This window comes from Dunckerocampus dactyliophorus, chromosome 1 (assembly GCF_027744805.1).
Source record: "Dunckerocampus dactyliophorus isolate RoL2022-P2 chromosome 1, RoL_Ddac_1.1, whole genome shotgun sequence".
Taxonomy (NCBI): Eukaryota; Metazoa; Chordata; class Actinopteri; order Syngnathiformes; family Syngnathidae; genus Dunckerocampus; species Dunckerocampus dactyliophorus.
The window spans coordinates 24,668,921-24,691,517 of NC_072819.1; the positions used below are offsets into that span (position 1 = coordinate 24,668,921).

Here is a 22,597-nt window from a genome sequence, read left to right on the forward strand (position 1 = left end):
ACAATGAAATACACTGTTCCTTCGTTTATTGCGAGGGATAGGTATAAAGTTTAAGTGTACAAGGTTTCATGACAGGAAGTTGAGCTTCATCCATGCAGATGTCCACAATGCCATTTTTTTCCATTTTATTTTTATGGTAGTAGATTGGGATAATACAGTGAGGGTATCCATGTCGTATGTCTCATTTTGCTCCAGTGATTCCAGCAGTAGCTCAAGCGATGAATCTCCTGCACGCTCAGTACAGTCAGCCGCTGTTCCAGCACCATCAGCATTTCCTCTATCATCCCTTGACAAGGAGGAACCGCGTAAAAGCTTCGGCATCAAGGTCCAAAATCTTCCTGTGCGCTCGACAGGTGACCGTCAGCACATTTTTTGACAAGAAGATTTTTTTCCTTTTATATACTTGCTTAAATGTACATGTTCTGTTCCACAACAGATACAAGTCTAAAGGATGGTTTGTTTCATGAGTTTAAAAAACATGGAAAGGTCACATCTGTACAAATTCACGGCGCTTCGGAGACTCGCTATGGACTTGTCTTTTTCCGCCAGCAAGAAGACCAAGAAAAAGCTCTTGGAGCATCAAAAGGGAAGCTTTTTTTTGGAATGCAAATTGATGTCACCGCCTGGAACGGTCCAGGTATGTTCTCATATATAACTATTTGCTTCTTTGGCTTAATAAAATTATTGATAGAATACATGAATTTACAAGGGATGATTTTTTTCAGAGACTGAAAGTGAGAATGAGTTCCGGCCCTTGGATGAAAGGATAGATGAGTTTCATCCAAAAGCCACACGGACATTATTTATTGGGAATCTGGAGAAGACCACCACATATCATGATCTGCTCAACATCTTTCAGCGCTTTGGAGAAATTGTGGTAAGTTTACATTCACCAATTAATTTGAATTTCACACATTTATACCACACATAGTCATACAGACCTGATCAAAATCTTAAGACCAGTTGAAAAATTGCTGAAATTTGCATTTTGCACATTTGGATCTTAATGAGGTTTTAAGTAGAGTTACAATATGCAAAAGCAAGAAGGGGGAGTGAGACAAAAAGCATTTTGAAAAAGTAATTTTTTGAAAACAACAATTAAACTGAAATCGGCTGTTTATCAGCTGATCAAAAGTTTAAGACTATCGCTCAAAAAAGAACAAAAAACTCTCCAAACCAGAACAAAAAATGTTCTCAGTAGGACTCAGTAATGAGTAGCTCCACCGTTCTTGTTAATCACTTCAAAAATTGCTTTGGGCATGCTTGATGCGAGTGTTTCCAGAAGGCTAGTGGGAACATTGCTCCAAGTGGTGAAGATGGCTTCATGAAGAGCATCAACTGTCTGGAACTGATGGCCATTTTTATAAACTTCCCTTGCCATCCATCCCCAAATGTTCTCTATGGGATTTAAATGAGGGGGACATACAGGATGGTCCAAAAGAGTGATGTTATTCTCCCTGAAGAAGTCCTTGGTCAAGCAAGCATTGTGAACTGCAGCGTTGTCCTGTTGAAAAACCCAGCTGTTACCACACAGACGAGGGCCCTCAGTCATGAGGGATAACCACTGCAACATCTGCATCCGTTTGACGACCTTGCACCACCTGAAGCTCCAGTGTTCCACTGAATGAAAAAGCACCCTAGATCATGATGGACCCCCCTCCACTGTGCCGGGTAGAAAACATCTCAGGTGGGATCTCCTTGTCATGCCAGTAACGTTGGAAGCCATCTGGACCGTCAAGGTTAAATTTTTTCTCATCAGAGAATGAAACTTTTTTCCACCTTTCAATGTCCCATGTTTTTGTGGCGTTGAAGGAGACAAGGTCTTTGAATTTGTTTTTTAAACCCTTTTCCCGCAGATTCCATCTGATAGTTATTGCACTGCAGTCTGCACCAGTAAGGGTCTTAATGTGGGTCGAAGACCGCCCTATGTCTTGATGGACAGCCAATTGGATACTCCGGCTCAGCGCAGGTGCGATTTTTAAAAAAAAACAATTTTTTTTTTTGGGTCTACCACTTGACTTTTTTGTTCCATAATGCTCAGGATCTTTCAAAACATTTTGATTGACTGATTTACTGCTCCCAACCTCAGCAGCAATGGCACGCTGCGAGAGGCTTTGCTTATGCAGCTCGACAATCTGACCACGTTCAAAAAGAGAAAGCTTAGCTTTAGCCATCAGGAGGGCATGACAGAAAATGAAAATTTTGAGTAGATTTTGACTTTTATAGCCTGTGGTCTTTTCATCAGCTGATAAACCTATTTCTGTTTAATTGTTGTTTTCAATAAATTACTTTTTCAAAAAGCTTTTTGTCTCACTCCCCCTTCTTGTTTTTGCATATTGTAGCTCTACTTAAAACCTCATTAAGATACAAATGTGCAAAATGCAAATTCCAGCAATTTTTCAACTGGTCTTAAGATTTTGATCAGGAGTGTATGGAAAAAAAACATAGCCACCCAATGATACTGTTTGTATTTGTTTGTCTCAGCTAACTTTTGTACACCTGAACCACTGCACACAAAAGGGTGGACATTTGTCAAAACATGCGCCCCTACTGTGTTGCCTGTGCTATATTTCTGACAAATCTGCCACATGGTGGGCCACACGGTGGTCTAGTGGTTAGCATGTTGTCCAACACAGTAACAGTCTGGAGATCGGACGTGGGTTCGATTCTCCCTTGGGCATCTCTGTGTAGAGTTTGTATGTTCTCCCCGTGTGTGCGTGGGTTTTCTCTGGGTACTCCGGTTTCCTCCCACATCCAAAAACATGCAGGTTAGGTTAATTGGCGACTCTAAATTGTCCATAGGTATGAATGTGAGAGTGAATGGTTGTTTGACTATAAGTGCCCTGCGATTGGCTGGCGACCAGTCCAGGGTGTACCCTGCCTGTCGCCCGAAGTCAGCTGGGATAGGCTCCAGCATGCCCCCGCGACCCTCAAGAGGAGAAGCGGTATAGAAAATGGATGAATGGGATCTGCCGCAGGGTGGTGAAAAATTTGGTACACACCTTTTGGGGACTGACGTGTACATGTCTGTAAATGCTAAGCAAAATTGGTTGAAAAAAATGGCCGCCATCAAGCAGGGCGTCTTTGCAGGAGCATGGGCGGGACATAGCAAATAATTGGTTGTAAGTCATTGACCATTTGTTTAACATCATTACGTGTATGGTAACAGGTCTTCCAAAGCATTTTGAGCACAACCCATAGGGATTGCCACAAATGCCGGTTACAGTCAAAATTATGCCACCTAAATACTATCAAGGTTGACAGGATATTGCTTAATGACTATATGTTTCCTTTGTATAATGGTCATGAAGGATATCGACATTAAGAAAGTGAATGGAGCCCCACAGTATGCCTTTCTACAATATTGTGACATTGCAAGTGTCTGCAAAGCCATAAAGAAGATGGATGGAGAGTACCTTGGAAACAATAGACTTAAGGTGAGAATTATTGCATCAAAAATGCGTCTTGACACAACCTCTCAACAGGCTTAGGCTATTAATATTGTGCTAGCCTATTTTTTTAAATCTGGTTTTGACACTGAATTGTTTTTTTTTTCAGCTGGGCTTTGGAAAGAGCATGCCTACAACTTGTGTCTGGCTTGATGGATTAGCATCAAACACAACGGAGCAGTTTCTTACCCGTCATTTCTGCCGCTATGGACATGTTGTCAAGGTGAGTCAAGGTTTATTTTGCTGTATTTGCATTGTTGTTGCTGTACTTTGCGCTGAGGGACAAGTTTACAAGTTTATCTTCTTTTGCAGGTTGTGTTTGACCGAATGAAAGCAATGGCCCTTATCTTGTATAACAACATTGAATATGCTCAAGCTGCCGTAAAAGACACAAAGGGATGGAAGATAGGGGGCACTAAAATAAAGGCAAGCCTGCCCAAAAAGTGTCTAATATGTCTAAGTGACTTTAAAATCAATTAATCTTGACTTTTTTTTATTTATAGGTGGACTTTGCCAATCAGGAGAGTCAAATGGCTTTCTATCGTTCAATGCAAGCATCTGGCCAGGATATTAGAGATTTTTATGACATTCTTTCTGAAAGAAGGTTTGTTTCCTCAACTCTGTACACTCTTTCAATGATGGCAGTCATTATTTCTAATGTGCATTATTTTTGACATGACTTGGCAGGGATGATAGACGCTCTCAATATGAGTTTCAAGCGGAAAGACAATATTATGAAAGTGTACGCACACCAGGGACTTATGCTGAAGATTCCCGTCGTAAATACACAACCAGAAGTCGCGAGTTCTACACCGAATGGGATCCATATCAAGAAAATTACTACGACCCGCAATACTATGAAGACGCGAGGGAATATCGAGAATACAGAGCCGATCCATATGAGCAAGATATTCGTAAATACAGTTATTTGCAGCGAGAACGTGAGCGGGAGAGAGAGCGCTTTGAGAGTGATCGTGGTCGTGACCATGGGAGGAGAACTATTGAACGGAGCCAAAGCCCAACTCTTGTTGCCTCTCGTCGCCCTGCAAGCCCCGCAGCATCCCCTTCCCTTTCCGAAAGGATACCAAGTGACTCGGATCGCCAAATGTGTTGCAGATCATCTGAAAGAAGTGGGAGCTGCAGTTCAGTTTCCCCGCCCAGATTTGAAAAACTTGAAAAGGCACGCACAGAACGATACAATAAAACTGACAAATTTGAAAAGGATCGTGTGCTTGAAGTTGAAATGGTCAATTTGGTGGAAAAGGAAAAGCGGACTGGACGTAAAGATCGTGGGGACAAGGAAAAAAGTGAAAGACAGCGACTTAAAAAGCTCAAAGTTACTCCACCAATCATCCAAACTTGTGATGCAGAGCCTGAACTTGATCGACACATAAACCCTGAGTCTTCTCTTCAAAGTAAAAACAGTAAAATTCCGAAAGATGGCTCAAGTAAAGCCAAGTTAGATCTTCTGCCTTGTGTGGTGCAGCTAACTCGTGTGAAAGAAAAAGAAGGAAAACTGACTGGTCATGAAAAACAAATATTGAGGGGTGGGAGTGACAGTCCTAGACTGGCATCACCTTCAGCTGACCAAAGAAGTCCTCTCTTCCGCACAGAGTCTACAAAAGGTGATATCACTAAACATGGCAAGGTTGCCAGAGATAAAAACATGCAGAGTGTAGTGGAACATATGGATATGGATATGAAAATCAAGTCTAAAAAACATGGAAAATCGGAAATTAGTTTTGACAGTGGCATTTCTTTGGATTTTGATCGTTTAGCTGCAAGAAAAAGGCGTTTTGAAGACTCTGGCAAAAATGATAGCCAGAAGAGAATTGGTGAGGAGGACCTTGGTAGATCGATACTTCATAAGCCTTGGAATAATAAGGACCCAGAGTTTGATAAGAATGTTTACATAAAAAAGATGCACAAAAAGGAGCATAATAGGGATAAATCTGTGCAGATATTTTCAATTAACAGTCCTAATGAGGGACAGGACTTTGAAAAAAACTCCATAAACTGTTCCCTTCAGCCGCAGTCCCAGCAAGCAGCACTGCCTGATGAACTTTCAGGACAATTACACTCTCCCTACCTGAAGATGGAATTACTGTGCTCAAAAAGTGAAAATATCTCCAGTCTCACAAAAACATCAAGTTATGGCAGCCTTGAATTGGACGAAGACAGTGAGGTTTTGCGGGAAAAGGTACAAAGTGGAAGGAATTGTAGAGACTCCGAAGATGAGGAACAGTTTGTACGCATTGGTCAGACATATACTTTGACAAAACAAACTGAAGAGAGTCGATGGCTTCAAACCAAGCTTTGTGATCTGGACAAGCGTGACAAGGATGATGCTTCACCTAGTAATGACGCGCAAGACTTTGGAAAGGAGTATGTCACACATGATATTGCAAAACAAAACCAGGACATAAACAGTGATGACCTCTCCTTGTGTAAAAGAAAAGGGAATGAGACTTTTGACTTGGAAATAGTTACTTCAAAAAAAGAGCGAAATTTTGTAACTTCCCAGAAATTAGATGAGGATATTTTGCAGCGTCTAACATCCACAACAATTTCCATGGAAGATCAAACCACCCAGATTTCAACATCTGTCAGAAACAAAGAAAGTAAGTCACCATTGACTAAAGAAGATTTTTCAAACACAGAGTCATTAAAAAATAGCTTAGGCCTGAAAAGTAGACTTTTTCACACATCTGAAACCGAACAACCAAAGCTAAAGACCTCATTTCTTGGCTGCAATGAGAATTTAATGCACCATTGGGTAGGAAAGGTTTTATCTGATTCTGAAAAAACAGAAATGACTTTCACAAGTGAGCTTACAAAACACCAAACCATTGGTAAATGTCTTGGACAGGATTTAGAACCAGGAGAAGTACAGTCTGATTCAGATGATGATGGAGAAAGAAAACCCATATCTACCAAGTCCAATCGTTCCTTGTCTTATATTCTCAGGGAACGTGATGAGAGGATGACAGAGTTGAAACTTTCTGGTTCATTGGAAAAGAATAAATTTTACTCCTTTGCATTAGATAAAACAATAACCCCTGATACAAAAGCACTCCTTGAAAGAGCGAAGACGCTTTACTCTTCCCGAGAAGACAACTGGTCCTTTCTTCCATCTCGCTTTCCAACCACACACAGCTGCTCAGATAAAAACAAGGTAGAGTTAGCACCCCGTCCAATACCTTCTTGGTATATGAAGAAGAAGAAGAGCCGTGCAAGTTCTGATGAAAACCTGCATGGCAAAAAAGAGGAACTTAAGCCTCAGGACCAAGAACGTCAGGAATTGTTTGCCTCCCGCTTCCTTCATAGCTCAATCTTTGAACAGGATTCTCGCCGTTTGCAGCACCTTGAGCGTAAAGAGCAACATTCAGAAACTGGAATTGATAGAAATTTTACAAATCTAGGGGCTCCTTATGCACAGACTGAATCTGAAAATGGTGATGTTCCACGAGAGCCAATAGTACTATTTCGCAGTCGGTTTTTGGAGCTTCAACAGCAAAGGGACAAGGACTATTGCTCTCTTGAACCTGAGAATGATTCAGTCGGAGTGGAGATTAAACACAATTATATGCCCTGTTTTGATGATGTGCTCTCTGATGATAAGATGACTAATACACAATCGAAGGTTGATGAAAAATCACGCAGTCCCCATTTTACTTCCATATCTGTTTCCCCATCTCTTCCATCCCTTAAAGAAATGTCTCCACCTGAAAAGAAAAACATTTTCACACAGTCAATTGATGAGCATGTGTCATGTCAACAAGAAGACAGTGTCGAGCCAGTTCTTGAGATCTCTCTATCTCCTCCTGTTCTGGAAATCTTGAAACCTCTCACTCCTAAGCAAACTATAACCCCTCCACTTGTACTTTCAGAGCAAGAAAATAAAGTAGAAACAAAAATAGAGTCAGTTGAACCCAAAGTAGAACTCAGTGACAGTTTGTCAATGGAACAGAATCATCCTGTGGCGGTTAAGCCTCCAACCCCTGGGAGTTCTGTGAGTAGTGTAGAACGGGAGAATACAGATACCATAGATACCTGCTTTGAGTATACAAAGATGAAAGATGAATGTGATGACAAAAGTGAATCTAAAACAGAAATTCAGGAAACGCACCGTTGTGAGGACTCTAAGACAACAGAACTAGACAGTGACGTAATAATCCCAGAGCTTGAGGTTGTAAAACCACTACCAAACCGAAGACAGCCGAAGAACAAAAGGGCAAAACCACTTTCTATGTTACGCACAACAAAGCCTCCTACAAGAGGTAAACCTGCAACACGAAAGAGTGAACGTATTGATAGAGAGAAACTGAAAAGGGGCTCATCTCCCAGAGTGGAAGCACCGAAAGGAGCAGTAGAATATAAAACCACATCAAAGTCCCCAATGAATGCGTCAGATTCTGAACAAAACCTTGAGTCTACTCTGGTTCATGGCAGAACACGTCGAAGGAACGTGAGGTCAGTCTATGCCACTGTACATGAGGGAGAACAGCCTGCCAAAGAGGTAGTTGAGCCATCACGAACAATGCGCAAACGTAGTGCTGACAAAGAACCAATACAGCAAGATGTTCAAATTCCAACTACCAACCCTAGACGAGGACGCCCCCCTAAAAGAGGTGTCAAACAAAAAGTTGACAATACATTGTTAGTAAAAGTGGATCAGCAGAAAACAGAGGATGGTGGTGAGGTTGGTGAAAACTCAACCACTCTGGAAGTTGTGAAATCAACTGAGGGATGGCGTTCTCCCAGGACCCAGAAAATGCAGCAAACTTCATCAGCTCTCGTTTGTAAAAAAGTCAGCAGATTGGACAAACAGTGTGGGGGCACTACTGTTCTTGTTGAACTAACTGATATGACAAGTGTTGATGAATCTGAGCTGAAACTTAAGGATAGCAATCTATTTGGAAAGTTATCAGAAAAAATAGACACAAATTTACAAATTTGCAAAAAGGAAAAAGACTCTGCCCGTACATCTACTGATGGTGATATTGAGAACACAAGTGTAACCCTCGCAGACAGGAAACACCCCGAAAAGAGTGTCAAAATGAAAACACAAAGGTTGAAACGAAATACCAAGCAGGTCATTGAAGATAAGTCCCACACCTTAAGAAATCTTGAAATCCGTGTAAGCGTCGATGATGTTAAAGGTTTGCTTTGCTCTGAGAATGATGACTCAGAGTCATTTGAAGCCAGCATTAAGAAAACCAAGACATTAGTAGAGAAGGAGGAATCAAAAATAATTTGCTTTCCAAAACAGTCAAAGGAGCTTGATGCGCAAAACAATGAAGACACTGCATCTGAACCTGTGCTTCCAGCTGCTGAGCTCCTAGCACATCAAATCGAGCTAGAGCAGGCAGTTGAAAATATTGCCAAACTTACAGTAGAGCAACCTCCTCGACCATATAAGGAGGCAGCTTCAGCACAACCCCCCACGTTGCCTCCTGCAGTGTCTGAGCCGCAAGGTGAGGTTGAAGACGAAAAGCGAACTAACCCTTCAAGTGAAACAGAACTCGCAGCTGCTATTGACTCAATCACAGCTGAAGAAGCATGTACAGATGCAGATGGCTTCACAGCTCCTCCTACTTTCACGGCTTTAATTCCCACACCTGATTCACTGCAGTCTGCCTCCTCCAATGTTATGATGGAACCCGGAACACACATGGTTAGCAATATTCTTGCTCCTGACTCAGATGATGGTCTTTCAATAAGCGGTCCAAAGGGTCTAGTAGCAGAATCTAAGATTACTGACGATTCCCCACGCCCAGATACACCCAAAAAAATTGGAAAGGTTAAGGCCAAAACCCAGAAAAAGTCAAGAACTCGTAAATGTCCAGTAAATAAGAAAGGTGAATCTTCTGAAGAGGTAATGCATCCAGAGCCCTCTCTGAAACTACCTGAGTCAATCCCAGAGGACCCAGAAATCAGAAATTCCAAGGCAGCAGTTATTACAACTGGGACGACTGCAGCAGGATCTGTGGTCACAGCTGTTGCTACATGTAGAAGTGATGTTGCAAGCGCTTTAACGTTAGGCACACCCAAAGAGGCAGAACAACCTGAAGTTGAACAGCCAGTTCCTAAAGAATCAGCCTTTCATTCCGATTCAAGCACCATCTCCAATTGCAAAAAGCATTTGCAAGCAGCAGAACCATCTTCCTCTAGTCTTACCCCTGCACCTGCCCGTATACAGCCTATGTCCCAGTCAGGTGTGCCTTTGATACGACCTGCCAAAATGCCACTTTCACCAAGCTGGCCTCGAACTGAAGAAAGTAGAATCTTTGTTGCCCCACCATGCCATGTAACAGTGGTAACTTCTTCTCTGCCAGCATCAACTTCACTTGGACCCTCTTCAATCAATCCCCCAATGCCTCCTGATACTAAGGCTTCTGATATAGATACCAGTTCCAGTACCTTAAGAAAAATCCTAATGGAACCTAAATATGTGTCTGCATCAAACAGTAATTCTATACCCAGCACTATGGTGACATCTACTCTGTCAGAGACTTTACAGATGTCAGAAAATGAAAATCCATCTGTTGCTATGGGTCAAAAGCATGTGGAGGAGAGATTGTCGTTTCCCTCTCAGTCTATACATCACAAACCTTCTCCACTGACAGAGTCCCAAAAGAATTGTGGTGAAAACACCCAAAATACTGTAATTTCCCCTGCTACCTCAGTGATAAGTCGCATTCCAATACCTTATGATACAGATGAAACTCCACGGATTTCCCTTAGTAGTCGAAGCATGTGTCAGTCTTTGCCCAAGCAAAAATTCAGAGCAAATTCGAATGAGAATAATCGATACCATGGCCTAGATATAGTTGAAGATGCAACTAGAGGACGCTCTGTTGTGGAGCCCACCCGCTCACTTCCCGGCCTTAGAGTAAATACATCAGAGGGTGTTGTTGTTCTGAGTTATTCAGGACAGAAGACAGAAGGACCCCACAGAATGAGAGCCAAAATAAGTCAAATTCCTCAAGCCAGTGCTGGGGACATAGAGTTTCAGCAATCTGTGCCTAAATCTCACACAAAGCAAGACACGATGGTAGTGTCGTCACAGTCACCCAACGTAAAAGTGCCCCCAAGTTCATCTGCTTATGGGCATACCGGGATTCTTTTGAGCAATCAGTCTTACAACTCTCAACCTGTCATTTCTAGCACCAAGCAGGACAGTAGAGGATGTGACAAGCCTGAAGTTTTATATCATACAGCATCGCCGGGCAGTGTAGTTAAAATGTTTCCACAACCGGTTTCTTCTCCTCAAGTCTTAGTGTACAACCAAGCTGTAATACAACAGCAGCATGGAAAAAGACCGGGAACAGAGGCGCTACCAAAAAAGATAGATACTGGCAAATCTGTCCAACAGTCTAACCTCAACCCTGTCAAGAGTCCTCATCGTCCCGCACTATCTGGATCACGTATTAGCTCCAGCCCTGGCACGCCAATTGATTGCTCAGCTCTACACCTAAAACAAGATCCTCAGTCCCCACAAACTGTTCACCCCTCCTCACCTTTTGGAAAAGCCTGTACTCCTAGCAGTTCGCCAGGAACCTCAGTCGTCATGGGCCATGTCATGTCAATACCTGCTTATAGTGCCACTGTGCATCACCCGCACACAGAACAGTCTTCTGTCATAATGCAACCTCAAAGTGTCACCCAGTCCGTGACTCATGAAGCTAGGATGAGTGCGGCGCCTGTGCCTGCTATCAACTATGGAAGGCGAAGTAATTCACTGTCCTCTCTGCAACACTCAGGCATCTCTCAGTCTGTTGTCATCAGGCAGTCTCATTCAACTTCCCAAGGGTCATTGTCAAGTGGTGGTGTAACTGACGAAGACGCCAGACCGTTTAACCAAGCACTCAGCAGACACTCTGTGCCACAGCTCCAATCAGATGGCATGATGCTTCACAGTGATCGCAGACGCCGCCATCCAAGCTTATGTATGGACCAATATAGAGACATGCACCAGCGCATCCTTGCACATCAGCAACTGGGAGAGCAGGCCGGTGTTGAAACAAGACACACTTCAGATCCTTCGACAACCTCGTGCAGCAACATGTCCAGGCCTTCTCAGTGCCCCATAGTGCGGGAGAGCAGTGAAGTTTCAAGAAAAGAATCCCACAAACAACTAGAAGGACAGCTGATCCATTCGCCTACCAATGAAAGTAGAATAAGGGCAGTCCACTCATCTAGTCCTGTAATGGTGTCTTCTCACTCCCACGGAATCCAGTTGATGCATCTTGGAAGTGCCGCCTCATTTCCGGTGTATCGTGACGCACGGGGCTTCGCTCCGCAATTAACTGGACATCCTTCATCAGGACACAGCCTGGTGAACCAAGGCAGCACATCTTCACAGGTATGCTTTTATTCATGACTGTGCAGATGTAGCATACTTTACCAAATCATTTATTGTCATTCTGACCTATATTCTCATTTTTAAATATCAGATTCCTGTAGAACCTGAACTGGGTCACAGGCATAAAATACCCCAGGCGCTCTTGGAAGTAAGTGACCTCAAGCCCGAGAATCCCCACCTCCACCATTCTACCTCTTCTGACATCCTGCACATATCCCGGATACCAAGGGAGGGAGCCTCACCCTCCTACCAGTCTCCTATGACCACCACCATTGGCCTGAATCAGAAGCCAGATTTACCGCCACAGAAAGGCCCTCCGGGTTTCTTGACAACACCTCTGCCTGTGGTACCCACATCAAGTTCGCTGCAGCCACGGCCTGATGCCAAGACGGAACATTCAGGACACCGCTCCATTGACATGGTGCAGCTTTTGACGGTAGGAATGATACGTAGTTGAACCATAATCGGCCATAATCAGTTTTGGGACACCGGTTAACCAAATTTTATTTTAAATAATAGAACCTTTATCAACTGTACACACAATATTTTATGCAACTTATTTAAATTTGTCACAAGAACAGAAAGAAAATAAGTACCCACCCAGTGTTAATTTAGTCATCTAAATTGATTTAGTCTAATTTTAGTTGATTGTTTTAGTGACTAAACATTTCACAACATTTTAGTCAAATAAAATTGCAGTTAATTTAGTCAACTAAAATATAAAGTCTAACGAATAAGGCATTTTTAAGGTTTCCTTGAAACCATCTTTAAGTAGGTTGTCAGTCATAAATCTCATAACAAAAGCTAAGCTAAGTCAATAATTTCACACTAACATTAATGTTATGTTCTTTTACACAAAAAAAACCCATTCAAATATTTTGACAGATGTTGAATAATAATATTATACTGTGTGAATAATATGACACAGTATGAAGTAACACATCAACTCTGCATAACACCCTAGGTATCGCTGATGCAACTCTTCTCTTTCTTAGCAAGCAGTAAACATAGCGGTTCTACTCCGAGTCTCTCCCGGATGACAGTGCTTCTCACCTGATCTCTAAGGGAGAGCCCATCCACCCTACGGAGAAAATTCATTTTGGCCGCTTGTATCCGCGATCTTGTCCTTTCGGTCACTACCCAAAGCTCATGACCATAGGTGAGAGTAGGTACGTAGATCGACTGGTAAATTGAGAGCTTTGCCTTTTGGCTTAGCTCTCTCTTCATCACAACAGACCGATGTAGAGTCCGCATCACTGTAGACGCCGCACAGTTCAACGACCACGACGAAAACCACACTGCTCCTCCTGAATCAGAGATTCAACTATCCGGCGGATCCTCCTCTCCAGAACCCTTGAAAAAAGCTTACCAGAGAGGCTGAGGAGTGTGATTCCACGATAGTTGGAACACACCCTGCGGTCCCCCTTCTTAAAAAGTGGGACCACCACCCCGGTCTGTCAATGCAGAGGTACTGTTCCCCATCTCCACGAGATGCTGCAGAGTCGTGTCAACCAAGACATGCCTACAGCATCCATGGCCTTAAGGAACTCCGGGCGGATCTCATCCACCTCAGAGGCCCTGTCACCGAGGAGGTTTTTGACAACCTCAGCAACCTCAGCCCCAGAGATAGGAGAGCCCACCATGGAGTCCCCAGGCTCTGCTTCCTCATAGGAAGACGTGTCGGTGGGATTGAGGAGGTCTTTGAAGTATTCTTTCCACCGATCCACAACATCGCGTGTTGAGGTCAGCAGAACACCAGTGGGGATGCCGAATGGTGGTTCAGAATCTCTTTAGAGTTTTTGCCCCGGCGACTGCCAGAGCCGCAGACCGCTTGGCCTGCTGATACCTATCAGCTGCTTCCGGAGTCCCATGAGCCAAAAAGGCCGGATAGGACTCCTTCTTCAACTTTACGGCATCCCTTACCACTGGTGTCCACCAACGGGTTCTGGGATTACTACCACGACAGGCACAGACCACCTTACGGCCACAGCTCTGATCAGCTGCCTCGACAATGGAGGCACGGAACATGGCCCATTCAGACTCAATGTCCGCCACCTCCCTCGGAACACCGTCGAAGCTCTCCCGGTGGTGGGAGTTGAAACTCCTTCTGACAGCGGACTCTGCCAGTCGTTCTCAGCAGACCCTCATAATACGTTTGGGCCTGCCAGGTCTGACCGACGAGCACAGAAGTCCAATAACAAAGCACCACTCGGGTACAGATCAGGGGGGCCGTTCCTCCCAATGACTCCTCTCCACGTCTCACTGTCGCTGCCAACGTGAGCGTTGAAATCCGCCAGCACAACAAGGGAATCCCCTGAGGGAGCACTCTCCAGTACTTCCTCTAGAGCAGGGGTCACCAACGTGGTGCCCGCGGGCACCAAGTAGCCCCCCACGACCACATGAGGTGCCCGCAAGCCTGCTTTTCATTCAGGTTTTCAGTTAATAATGGAAAGAAATGCATTCAAAAAAACAAAATGTGAGTTGTGGACACCAGCATTTTGTTCATGTTCTGGTAAAACAAGCATATTCGCTTTGTTTGGGTTTAAAATAAGCTCTGAAAATAAATGTTACAAAAATGAGTAGCTCTTGGCCATTTTCATTTTGTAAAAGTAGCTCTCACAAGGAAAAACGTTGGTGACCCCTGCTCTAGAGACTGCAAAAAGGGTGCGTATTCTGAACTGCTGTTTGGCGCATAAGCACAAACAACAGTCAGGACCCGTCCCCCCACTCGAAGGCGGAGGGAAACTACCCTCTCGTTCATTGGGTTAAACTCCAACATACAGGCCACTAGCTGGGCCGCAACACGAATTGGCACACCTGCCCGTCGCCTCTCACTGCTGGCAACGCCAGAGTGGAACAAAGTCCATCCCCTCTCGAGGACTGGTTCCAGAGTCCCTTGCTGTGCGTTGAGGTGAGTGCGAGTAAATCTAGCCAGAACTTCTCAACCTCGTGCACCAGCTCAGGCTCTTTCCCTACCAGAGAGGTGACATTCAATGTCCCAAGAGCTAGTTTCATTTCAGGGTTTCAGGGTCGAACAGCCTTCGGCTGCCACCCAGCTCACTCTGCACTGGACCCCTTTGGCCCCTACCATGAGTGGTGAGCTCATTGGAGGGGGGGACACATGTCGTCTCTTCAGGCTGTGCTTGGCCGGGCCCCATGGGCAGAGGCCCGGCCACCAGACACTCGCCTTCGTGCCCCTCCTCCAGGCCTGGCTCCAGATGGGGGCCCCGGTGACCCGCGTCCGGGCAAGGGAAAACGTGGTCCAATGTGTTTTTTTCATCATAGGAGGTCTATTGAGCCACTCTTTGTCTGGTCCCTCACCTAGGACCTGTTTGTTGTGGGTGACGCTACCAGGGGCATAACCCCACCCCGACAACTTAGCTCCTAGGATCATTGGGGCACGCGAACTCCTCCACCACAATAAGGTGGTAGCTCAGGGAGGAGGCAGTATATACATTTACAATATATTACTTAACATTGTTTTCAAGTTAGTTTTTAAGGTGTGACAGCTTTTATTTTGTAGTGGCGGGCCGCCACAATCAGTTACACATAACGGAAACCCTGTGGAATGTTGCTGTCCTATCTAGTGAGACTAGTGTTTTTTCCACCAAGTCATTGAGCTGAACTGCTCAGATGAGAGGTGAAATGTGAAGGTGATGGTCAAAGAGGCCGTAGACATGAATTGGCAGCCATGTTTCTGTCAGTCCATCCAAGGGCTAGATAGACTGAGATGACTGAGGAGTGAATGAATAATGGGTTCACTTCACTGTGAAGACATTTGGGTACCTTGAAAAGCACTATATAAAAATCCAATCCATTATTACTATTAAAGTAACAAAATTGTTAAAAAAAAAAAAAAACTGAAATAGGTTTTTGTGTTGTATTTGTCCAGAAATATCCCATCATGTGGCAGGGTCTCTTGGCACTGAAGAACGACCAGGCTGCCGTCCAGTTGCACTTTGTCTCTGGCAACACTTTACTGGCTCAGCGCTCGCTGCCGCCCCTCGAGGGAGGTCCGCTTCTTCGCATTGTTCAGAGGATGAGGCTGGAAGCCTCTCAACTGGACAGTGTGGCGCGTCGAATGACCGTAAGTACTTTCGGGGTCTTAGATGTCAGAATGATGGAACATCATGTTAAAGACTGAGGACGGCCATTTAACTGTATTTATGAAACCTTTTTGGCAGGTAGACAATGACTACTGTTTGCTGCTGGCTCTGCCATGTGGACGAGACCAAGATGATGTCCTCAGTCAAACGCAGGCCTTGAAAAGTGGCTTCATCACCTATCTGCAAGCCAAACAGGCTGCTGGAATCATCAACGTGCCCAATCCTGGGTCCAATCAGGTTTGTCCCGACACAAACATCCACAATGGAACCTCTTGTCCTGTGACACTGGCTGACTTCCAAGTTGTTTTAATTTTTTTTACAAAAAAATCCAAAGAAAATAATGTCAAATGAATTATAACATTTATTTTAGATTGGTAGGTCTTTAAGTACAGATGAGTGTAGTACGAGAAGTAGGAGTTCTTTATAAATTGAATATTTTCATAGTTATGGCAAAGAAAACCTGTTTACGATCTTTGAAATAAGTTTTCTTTTAATATAATTAGAGACATCTAGACATGAAATAACGCCCATATAGTCACCTTTACATTTGTATTACACAATATAGTAGATATAATCAAAGAAAATAAGCCATTTAAAACAGTTTACCTTGTAGGGGAGCAGAATTGATGGCAGACAGGAAGTGACGTCGGGGGTTCAGAGTTTTAGCTTGTTCTGGGCTATGACCGCAACAGTAACTCGTGTTATTATTATGATTATGATGATTATTATTATTATTAAGTTGTTATTATTATTGTGCCTGTTAAAACAGTGGTCCCCAACCTTTTTTGACCCACAGACCTGCTTGTGTTCCCACAAATCTCCCGTGGCCGGGGGGGGGGGTGTTGTCATGTCGTACATTATAGCGATATAATTTATCTTATTTATTATGTATTGTGTAAAACTAAGACATGAATAACATCAAATTAAAATTACAAAATGAATGCCGACCCACCATCCACCAGTTCAAGTTCCAGCCAATTTTTTCCAGAGAGATTATTACATCGCTCTTTGACGTGTGTGGTAAAAGGCAGTGCGCTAGCATGAATTAACTTGAGACAAATGTGCACATTAGCACTCAATAAGTCATCAAAACTTACCTTTATGCATTCCCACATAGTATCAGCATTTGACACCAAATATGAGGTGAAAGAAAAATGCTAAAAATACACTAGTAGTCTATCTGTGCGGCATGAGATAAAGTTGGCACACGCACAATGGACACGCGTCAAGTGAGACAGATGTAACAGAGAGAATCCAGCCACTTTTCAAAATAAAACATCAAAAAAAGGAAATAATGGAAATTATTTTTTCTTTCTGTGCGGCCCGGTACCAAGTGACTCACCCGGCCCGGGGGTTGGGGACCACTGTGTTAAAAGGCAGTTCATGTCTGGTGCTTCTTTGGTGGTCTTCCCGAACAATTACTGACACCTAGTGACCAACTTAGAATACTACATTCAAAAATTGGTGGTTTTAGTGGCTTGTACTGTATTTGTATGTTAGTTTGTATTTAAATTTTTATGCTTGAAAATGCTTAATTTTGGCAAAAAATACGTACAATTTGCTTAAATATGCATATTTTTGACTAATAATAGGCCGTAGTCAACCACGGAGCAGCAGTCATTTAAGTAATTCATGTTTGGAAAAACGGCGACAGAATGAGGGAGCGATGTTCGAACCGCGATGTAGGGAGGGATGACTGTATAATAATAAAAGTAAATACAACTAAAGCAAAGTACTCACTATTGGAAGTTGTTTGCAGAGCAACATTGTGTGTTGGTAGGCGGATGAGAACACATCTTGAGTGTAGTGGTTATTGTGTCTGTACTATTAAAGTAACTGCAGTATATATATTTTCAGCATTTGTTGGCAGGCTTCTCTGGTCATTTTTATGCTCATCACTAGCCATTATGCTTTTGGCTACATGTTATGTACATTAGCATCTGTTGGTGAAATGAATTTGTGTCATTAATTGACATGATATTGATTGTATTGCTCTGCATTGTACTGAGCAGCCAGACTTTTTACTTAGGCCCAACAGATACTATTTCCACTTCTGTGCTTCTCCTCTTTGCCATCCCTACTCTTCTGCGACACAAAAAACAAAGAAAAAGCAAAACAAATACAAACTCAGATGCTCACAGAGCTGATGTCTCACTTTAAACTCCAAGTTTTGTTAGACTTTTGAGTTATATATGTCTAGAAAATGTTGGTTGAACTCCGAATTCTACCAATTTTGCCATGTTTTGTTGTGTTTTATACTGTATCACAGTGACGTTTTCTTTCCTCTTTGTTGATATTTTCATGTTTGTCTCTCCAGCCAGCTTATGTGGTGCAGATCTTTCCACCATGTGACTTCTCTGAGAGCCACCTGTCCCGCCTGGCCCCGGACCTTCTCGACAGCATCTCCAGTATTTCACCTCACCTCATGATCGTCATCGCCTCTGTTTGATTACCTCTTTTTTTTTTTTTTTGCCTTTTTCTCAACACCACCAGCCGTCTTGGACTTGTCCACTTTTGTAAACTGGAATTGCCTCATATTTTTTATGACTTTTTGAAAATCTCAATTAAGCATTTAATCTTTTTTTGTGTTGGATCACTTCACCAAGTCCTTAATTCACTCAGTGGCGTTGAAGTCCATGTATAGGACTGAAAATAATTTTTAAGACCATTTCTGGTTGAATATGTCAATGTAGACAATTTTTTAATGTGTTGTGCAAAGCTTTTGGATTTTTTTCCTCCTTCGTAATTTTTTTTAAACAGATACAAGAGGAGTCATTGCACTATGTAAAAGAAAAACTGTGAAGTGTGTACAGATTTGAGTGCCATGTCATAGTGTAAGGAAAGATGGTGACTCGTTTCAGCTGTTTTTGTTGTTCTTTATGGCCAAGTGTTCCCTGCCCCCATTGCGGATGGGAGGGGGGTCTTTGATGTTGTACAGTTTACAATCAAAACCTCATCAAGGGGACTCCAGATTAATATTTGTTTGCAGCATCTTATCGTTTTACGTGGGTCATTGTGCAACTGTAAATATGATCAAATATTTAAAAGACTGATGCAATGTTTAGAGACCAATTTATTATTTTACAAGGAAGCAGATCCTCAAATATACATTTTTCGGGGGGAATTGATGTATTGACAAAAAATATTTTTTAAATTATGTGCCAAAATGTTTGTGCTCTACATAAACTATTTTAATATGTGACTTTGTATTTTGTCCAATGACGTGCACACTTGATTCCTTTTTTGGGGAGAGGAATGTAGGAGATTTTGCTTTTACGTTTCTGTTTTTGCTGCTGTTTTTTCTTTGGTACTCTGCTGCCCCCTACTGTGTGAACATCACCCCCTCTAAATGTGAGGCCTGTGTCCTAAAAGCCAAGCTTCATTGCAGATGTGCTTTTTTTTTTTTTTTTTTTTTTTTTTAGCTCTTTAAAGAGTAAATCCTAAAAGGCAACGAATGTGACTTGAACTTGACTTCATGCCGCTATTGGATGTGTTTACTGTGTCCCTGTACAAGTTGTAAATACGTCAGTCCTCAATGTGTGTTCATTTTGTTTGTCTGCCCTTCAGGGTCCTTCTTTTTTGTTTTGTGCAACAAAACAAAGCAGTGTGAAAGTGACTGCAGGGAGGGTGTTGCAGTATGTGAAACCGATGCTGAAAGTAAAAATATACACTGCTCAAAAAAAATGAAGGAAACACTAAAATAACACATCCTAGATCTGATAGAATGAAATATTGTTATTAAATATTATGTTCTTTACATAGTTGAATGTGCTGAAAACAAAATCACACAAAAATTACCAATGGAAATGAAATTTATTAGTATTATTATTTTGACTATTATTGGGGGTGTCTTGCTGTTCACCAGTCGTCTATTCCATTTGCACAACAGCATGCGAAACTGATTGTCAATCTGTGTTGCTTCCTGAGTGGACAGTTTGAGTTCACGGACGTGTGATTTTTCTGATTTTGACTTTGTGATTGATTAAGTGTTCCCTTTATTTTTTTGAGCAGTATATATATATATAGGAACATGTTTGTTCAGTTTTGTGGCACTAATAGTTTTGATGACTGCAGGCTGAATACTATCATTATTTAAAGGCACTTACCTTTTTTTTAATTAAAAAAAAGAAGAAAAAAAACAGTGATTGATATGAAAACAAGTCTTTTTTGATCAATCATAATTTGGGTGTATTTTTTGCTGCTCCTCCATGAGGACATTTTTAACTGTAAAATAATTTTGTTGTTAAACTTTCTTCTGAAGATCATTAAATGGTCCATTACGCTGTCTCTCTTGGTTTCTGTCACTTACCTCAACCAAGCAGGTGACGCACAAGAGCCACTTCTATGAATAGCAGCGTCTCCACAAGTGCAAATGACTGCAGTCCCTACAACGGCCGAAAGAGGTCAGTGTTCCCCTGAATCATACTGCAGATGCTTTGTCTTTTACCATAAAATTTATTGTAATGCTCTTCTGTGAATATTTGCTGCAGCATAGTCATATTATTTGTGACTGTGTATGACTAAAAAGCCTAAATTGGGCCTCCAGTAAACACATTTTGCCTTATGAATGTGATGTTTCACTGTCAAAATTATTGTAAAGTACTGCCACTATAGTACAAAATCCGTCCATCCATTTTTTATGCCACTTGTCCTCAATAGTTTCGCGGGGGTATGATCTAGCCCACGTGCGGCCCACCAACCGTTTGAATCCGGCTCCAAAGTATTTAAACCTTTAACATGCAAGCTGGCAAACTGACTTGCAAGTAGTCAAAGTCAATCTGAGACAACCTTCTGATGGTTTAAGTAGCTTTTCACATGCAGCGACCCAGGCAACTACCTCACCCGTGGTGCCAACAAACACAAGTCAACAAATGTGTGTCACACAACTTAACCTACCCACTGGACTGTCTGGAAAGTAAAAACGGATGGACGTTCACATACTCTTTAATAGTCAATGTTTTATCATTTGTAGTTCATATTGTATATCACACATCCTTTATTGATGTATATTCTGGGTGTCTTATTCAGTAAAAGAAAAAAAAATCATTATTTGATATGGTCTGATGTTTAAAGTGCTCCTGAAAAAGGGACACAAGAACATATAGCAGATTGTATGACACTTTTACAGATAAAATAAGACAAACAATGTCATCAACAACAGACAGTTTAACGCTGGTGTTACCAGTACCTTGGCTGACATGTCCGCATGCCACTTCCATCATGTGCTGTAACTGCAATCTGGAATTGTTTTTCAGTCGATCATGTGGGATTTAGTTACCAATGATCCCACTGTTTGAGCAAAATATTTGCTTTTTGTCACAGATATTGTTGTTGCTCTTGTTTATACTGTTATGTTCCATTCATGAAGAATTTACATGTGCTCTCACAGCATCTTTTTGAAGGTATGCAGCAGTCAGTCCGTCCGTGACATTTCTTCCGGTCACCCACGCTAAGAGCTAACATATAAACATACAGCTACTACATAGACACTGCAAGAAGGAATCGTGTTATTAGGTATGGACTAGTCACCCTGGCAGAATGACCCGCACACAGCAAAGCCTTTGCCTTAACCAGCCCGCTTGAGCCATCAAGTAAATGCAATGACAAAAAGCAACTGGAAAAGACAAAGACAAAACAGGAAAAGTGGCGCCAAAATGGGAAAAACAAAGGCAATACAGAAAAAAACAATGACAAAATGGAAAAAGAATATGACTACATTTGTATAATGTTTCTTATTGATTCTCTTTGTATTTCCACATGTATTCCCTTTTAATTTTGGCACTCCTGTGATTCCATACATGCAGGCTATCTCATTGAAACATGGCTAATGCCTTTCCTGATGTTGAAGATCCTCCACCATCTTTCAGATCTGGTGTTTGGGACCACTTTGGATGTCATCACGTATGACCCTGATGGCAAGCGCGACGTGGACAAAAAAAACAACAGTATGTTGTAAGTGTCACACAATGACAAATTACGTGGAAATACAACAAACATGACAACGCATTTACACCGATGTTTTCATCTATTATGATCCTCAGAAATGTATTTTCATTCACCCTTTCAATATTCACACCGTCAATTTATATTTGTGCGTTTGTATCCTTTCTGCTATTACCAAATAGCCTGCTGTGTGGAGCAAGCCATCACTCAGACACCGATATCATTATTGGCAGAAAAAACTATACTGGTATGAAGTAATTTTTATGCCAATATCAGTCAATAATATTGGTTGGTCGATATTTATTATTATCCTTATTGCATATTCTCATATATTCTCTCCTGTGGCGTCTACAGTAAGAAGAGAGGAGTGCGACTGTGAGAGTTGAAAGTTACGTGATTTAGTGCCCTCACAGGCCACCGCTCGGAATGTTAATTGATGCCCTTTCTGCAGCCTGAGAAGAAGCAGATCAGACTGGGACACGGCACAGAGAGGGCAGGTCATGAAAGAGCACTTATGATACTTTTATGCATGCTCCTCCTCCTCCTCCATGATTTGTTGCACTGCTAGGGTTACACACTACTGAGCGATGGAGCAAAGCTGTGGAGGAGTCACGTCCTTGTCCTGAAACTAATCTCTTCATTTTTTTGCCTGAACTTGAATTGTTTACCTCGAACAGCCACTTTTAGCAAGGAAAAGAATGTTGGAAATGTTGAAGTTGGGTTTTCCGACA

At 42.4% G+C, this 22,597-nt stretch overlaps 1 protein-coding gene across 4 annotated transcripts in view; it reads left to right on the plus strand.

The window, feature by feature from the left end:
- The window catches only part of spen (spen family transcriptional repressor), a 36,440-nt gene extending 16,230 nt beyond the window's left edge, over nt 1–20,210 (plus strand). For all 4 annotated transcript variants that reach the window (XM_054776573.1, XM_054776581.1, XM_054776601.1 and 1 more), the window contains 12 exons: nt 196–353; nt 437–637; nt 726–877; nt 3,312–3,437; nt 3,559–3,672; nt 3,762–3,875; nt 3,953–4,053; nt 4,137–11,817; nt 11,909–12,253; nt 15,710–15,904; nt 16,002–16,160; nt 18,241–20,210. In XM_054776573.1, coding sequence (XP_054632548.1) covers nt 196–353; nt 437–637; nt 726–877; nt 3,312–3,437; nt 3,559–3,672; nt 3,762–3,875; nt 3,953–4,053; nt 4,137–11,817; nt 11,909–12,253; nt 15,710–15,904; nt 16,002–16,160; nt 18,241–18,372 — 9,478 coding nt within the window. In that variant the 3' untranslated portion in view covers nt 18,373–20,210. The remainder of the gene's footprint in view (nt 1–195; nt 354–436; nt 638–725; nt 878–3,311; nt 3,438–3,558; nt 3,673–3,761; nt 3,876–3,952; nt 4,054–4,136; nt 11,818–11,908; nt 12,254–15,709; nt 15,905–16,001; nt 16,161–18,240) is intronic.
- The last annotated feature ends 2,387 nt before the right edge of the window (nt 20,211–22,597 follow it).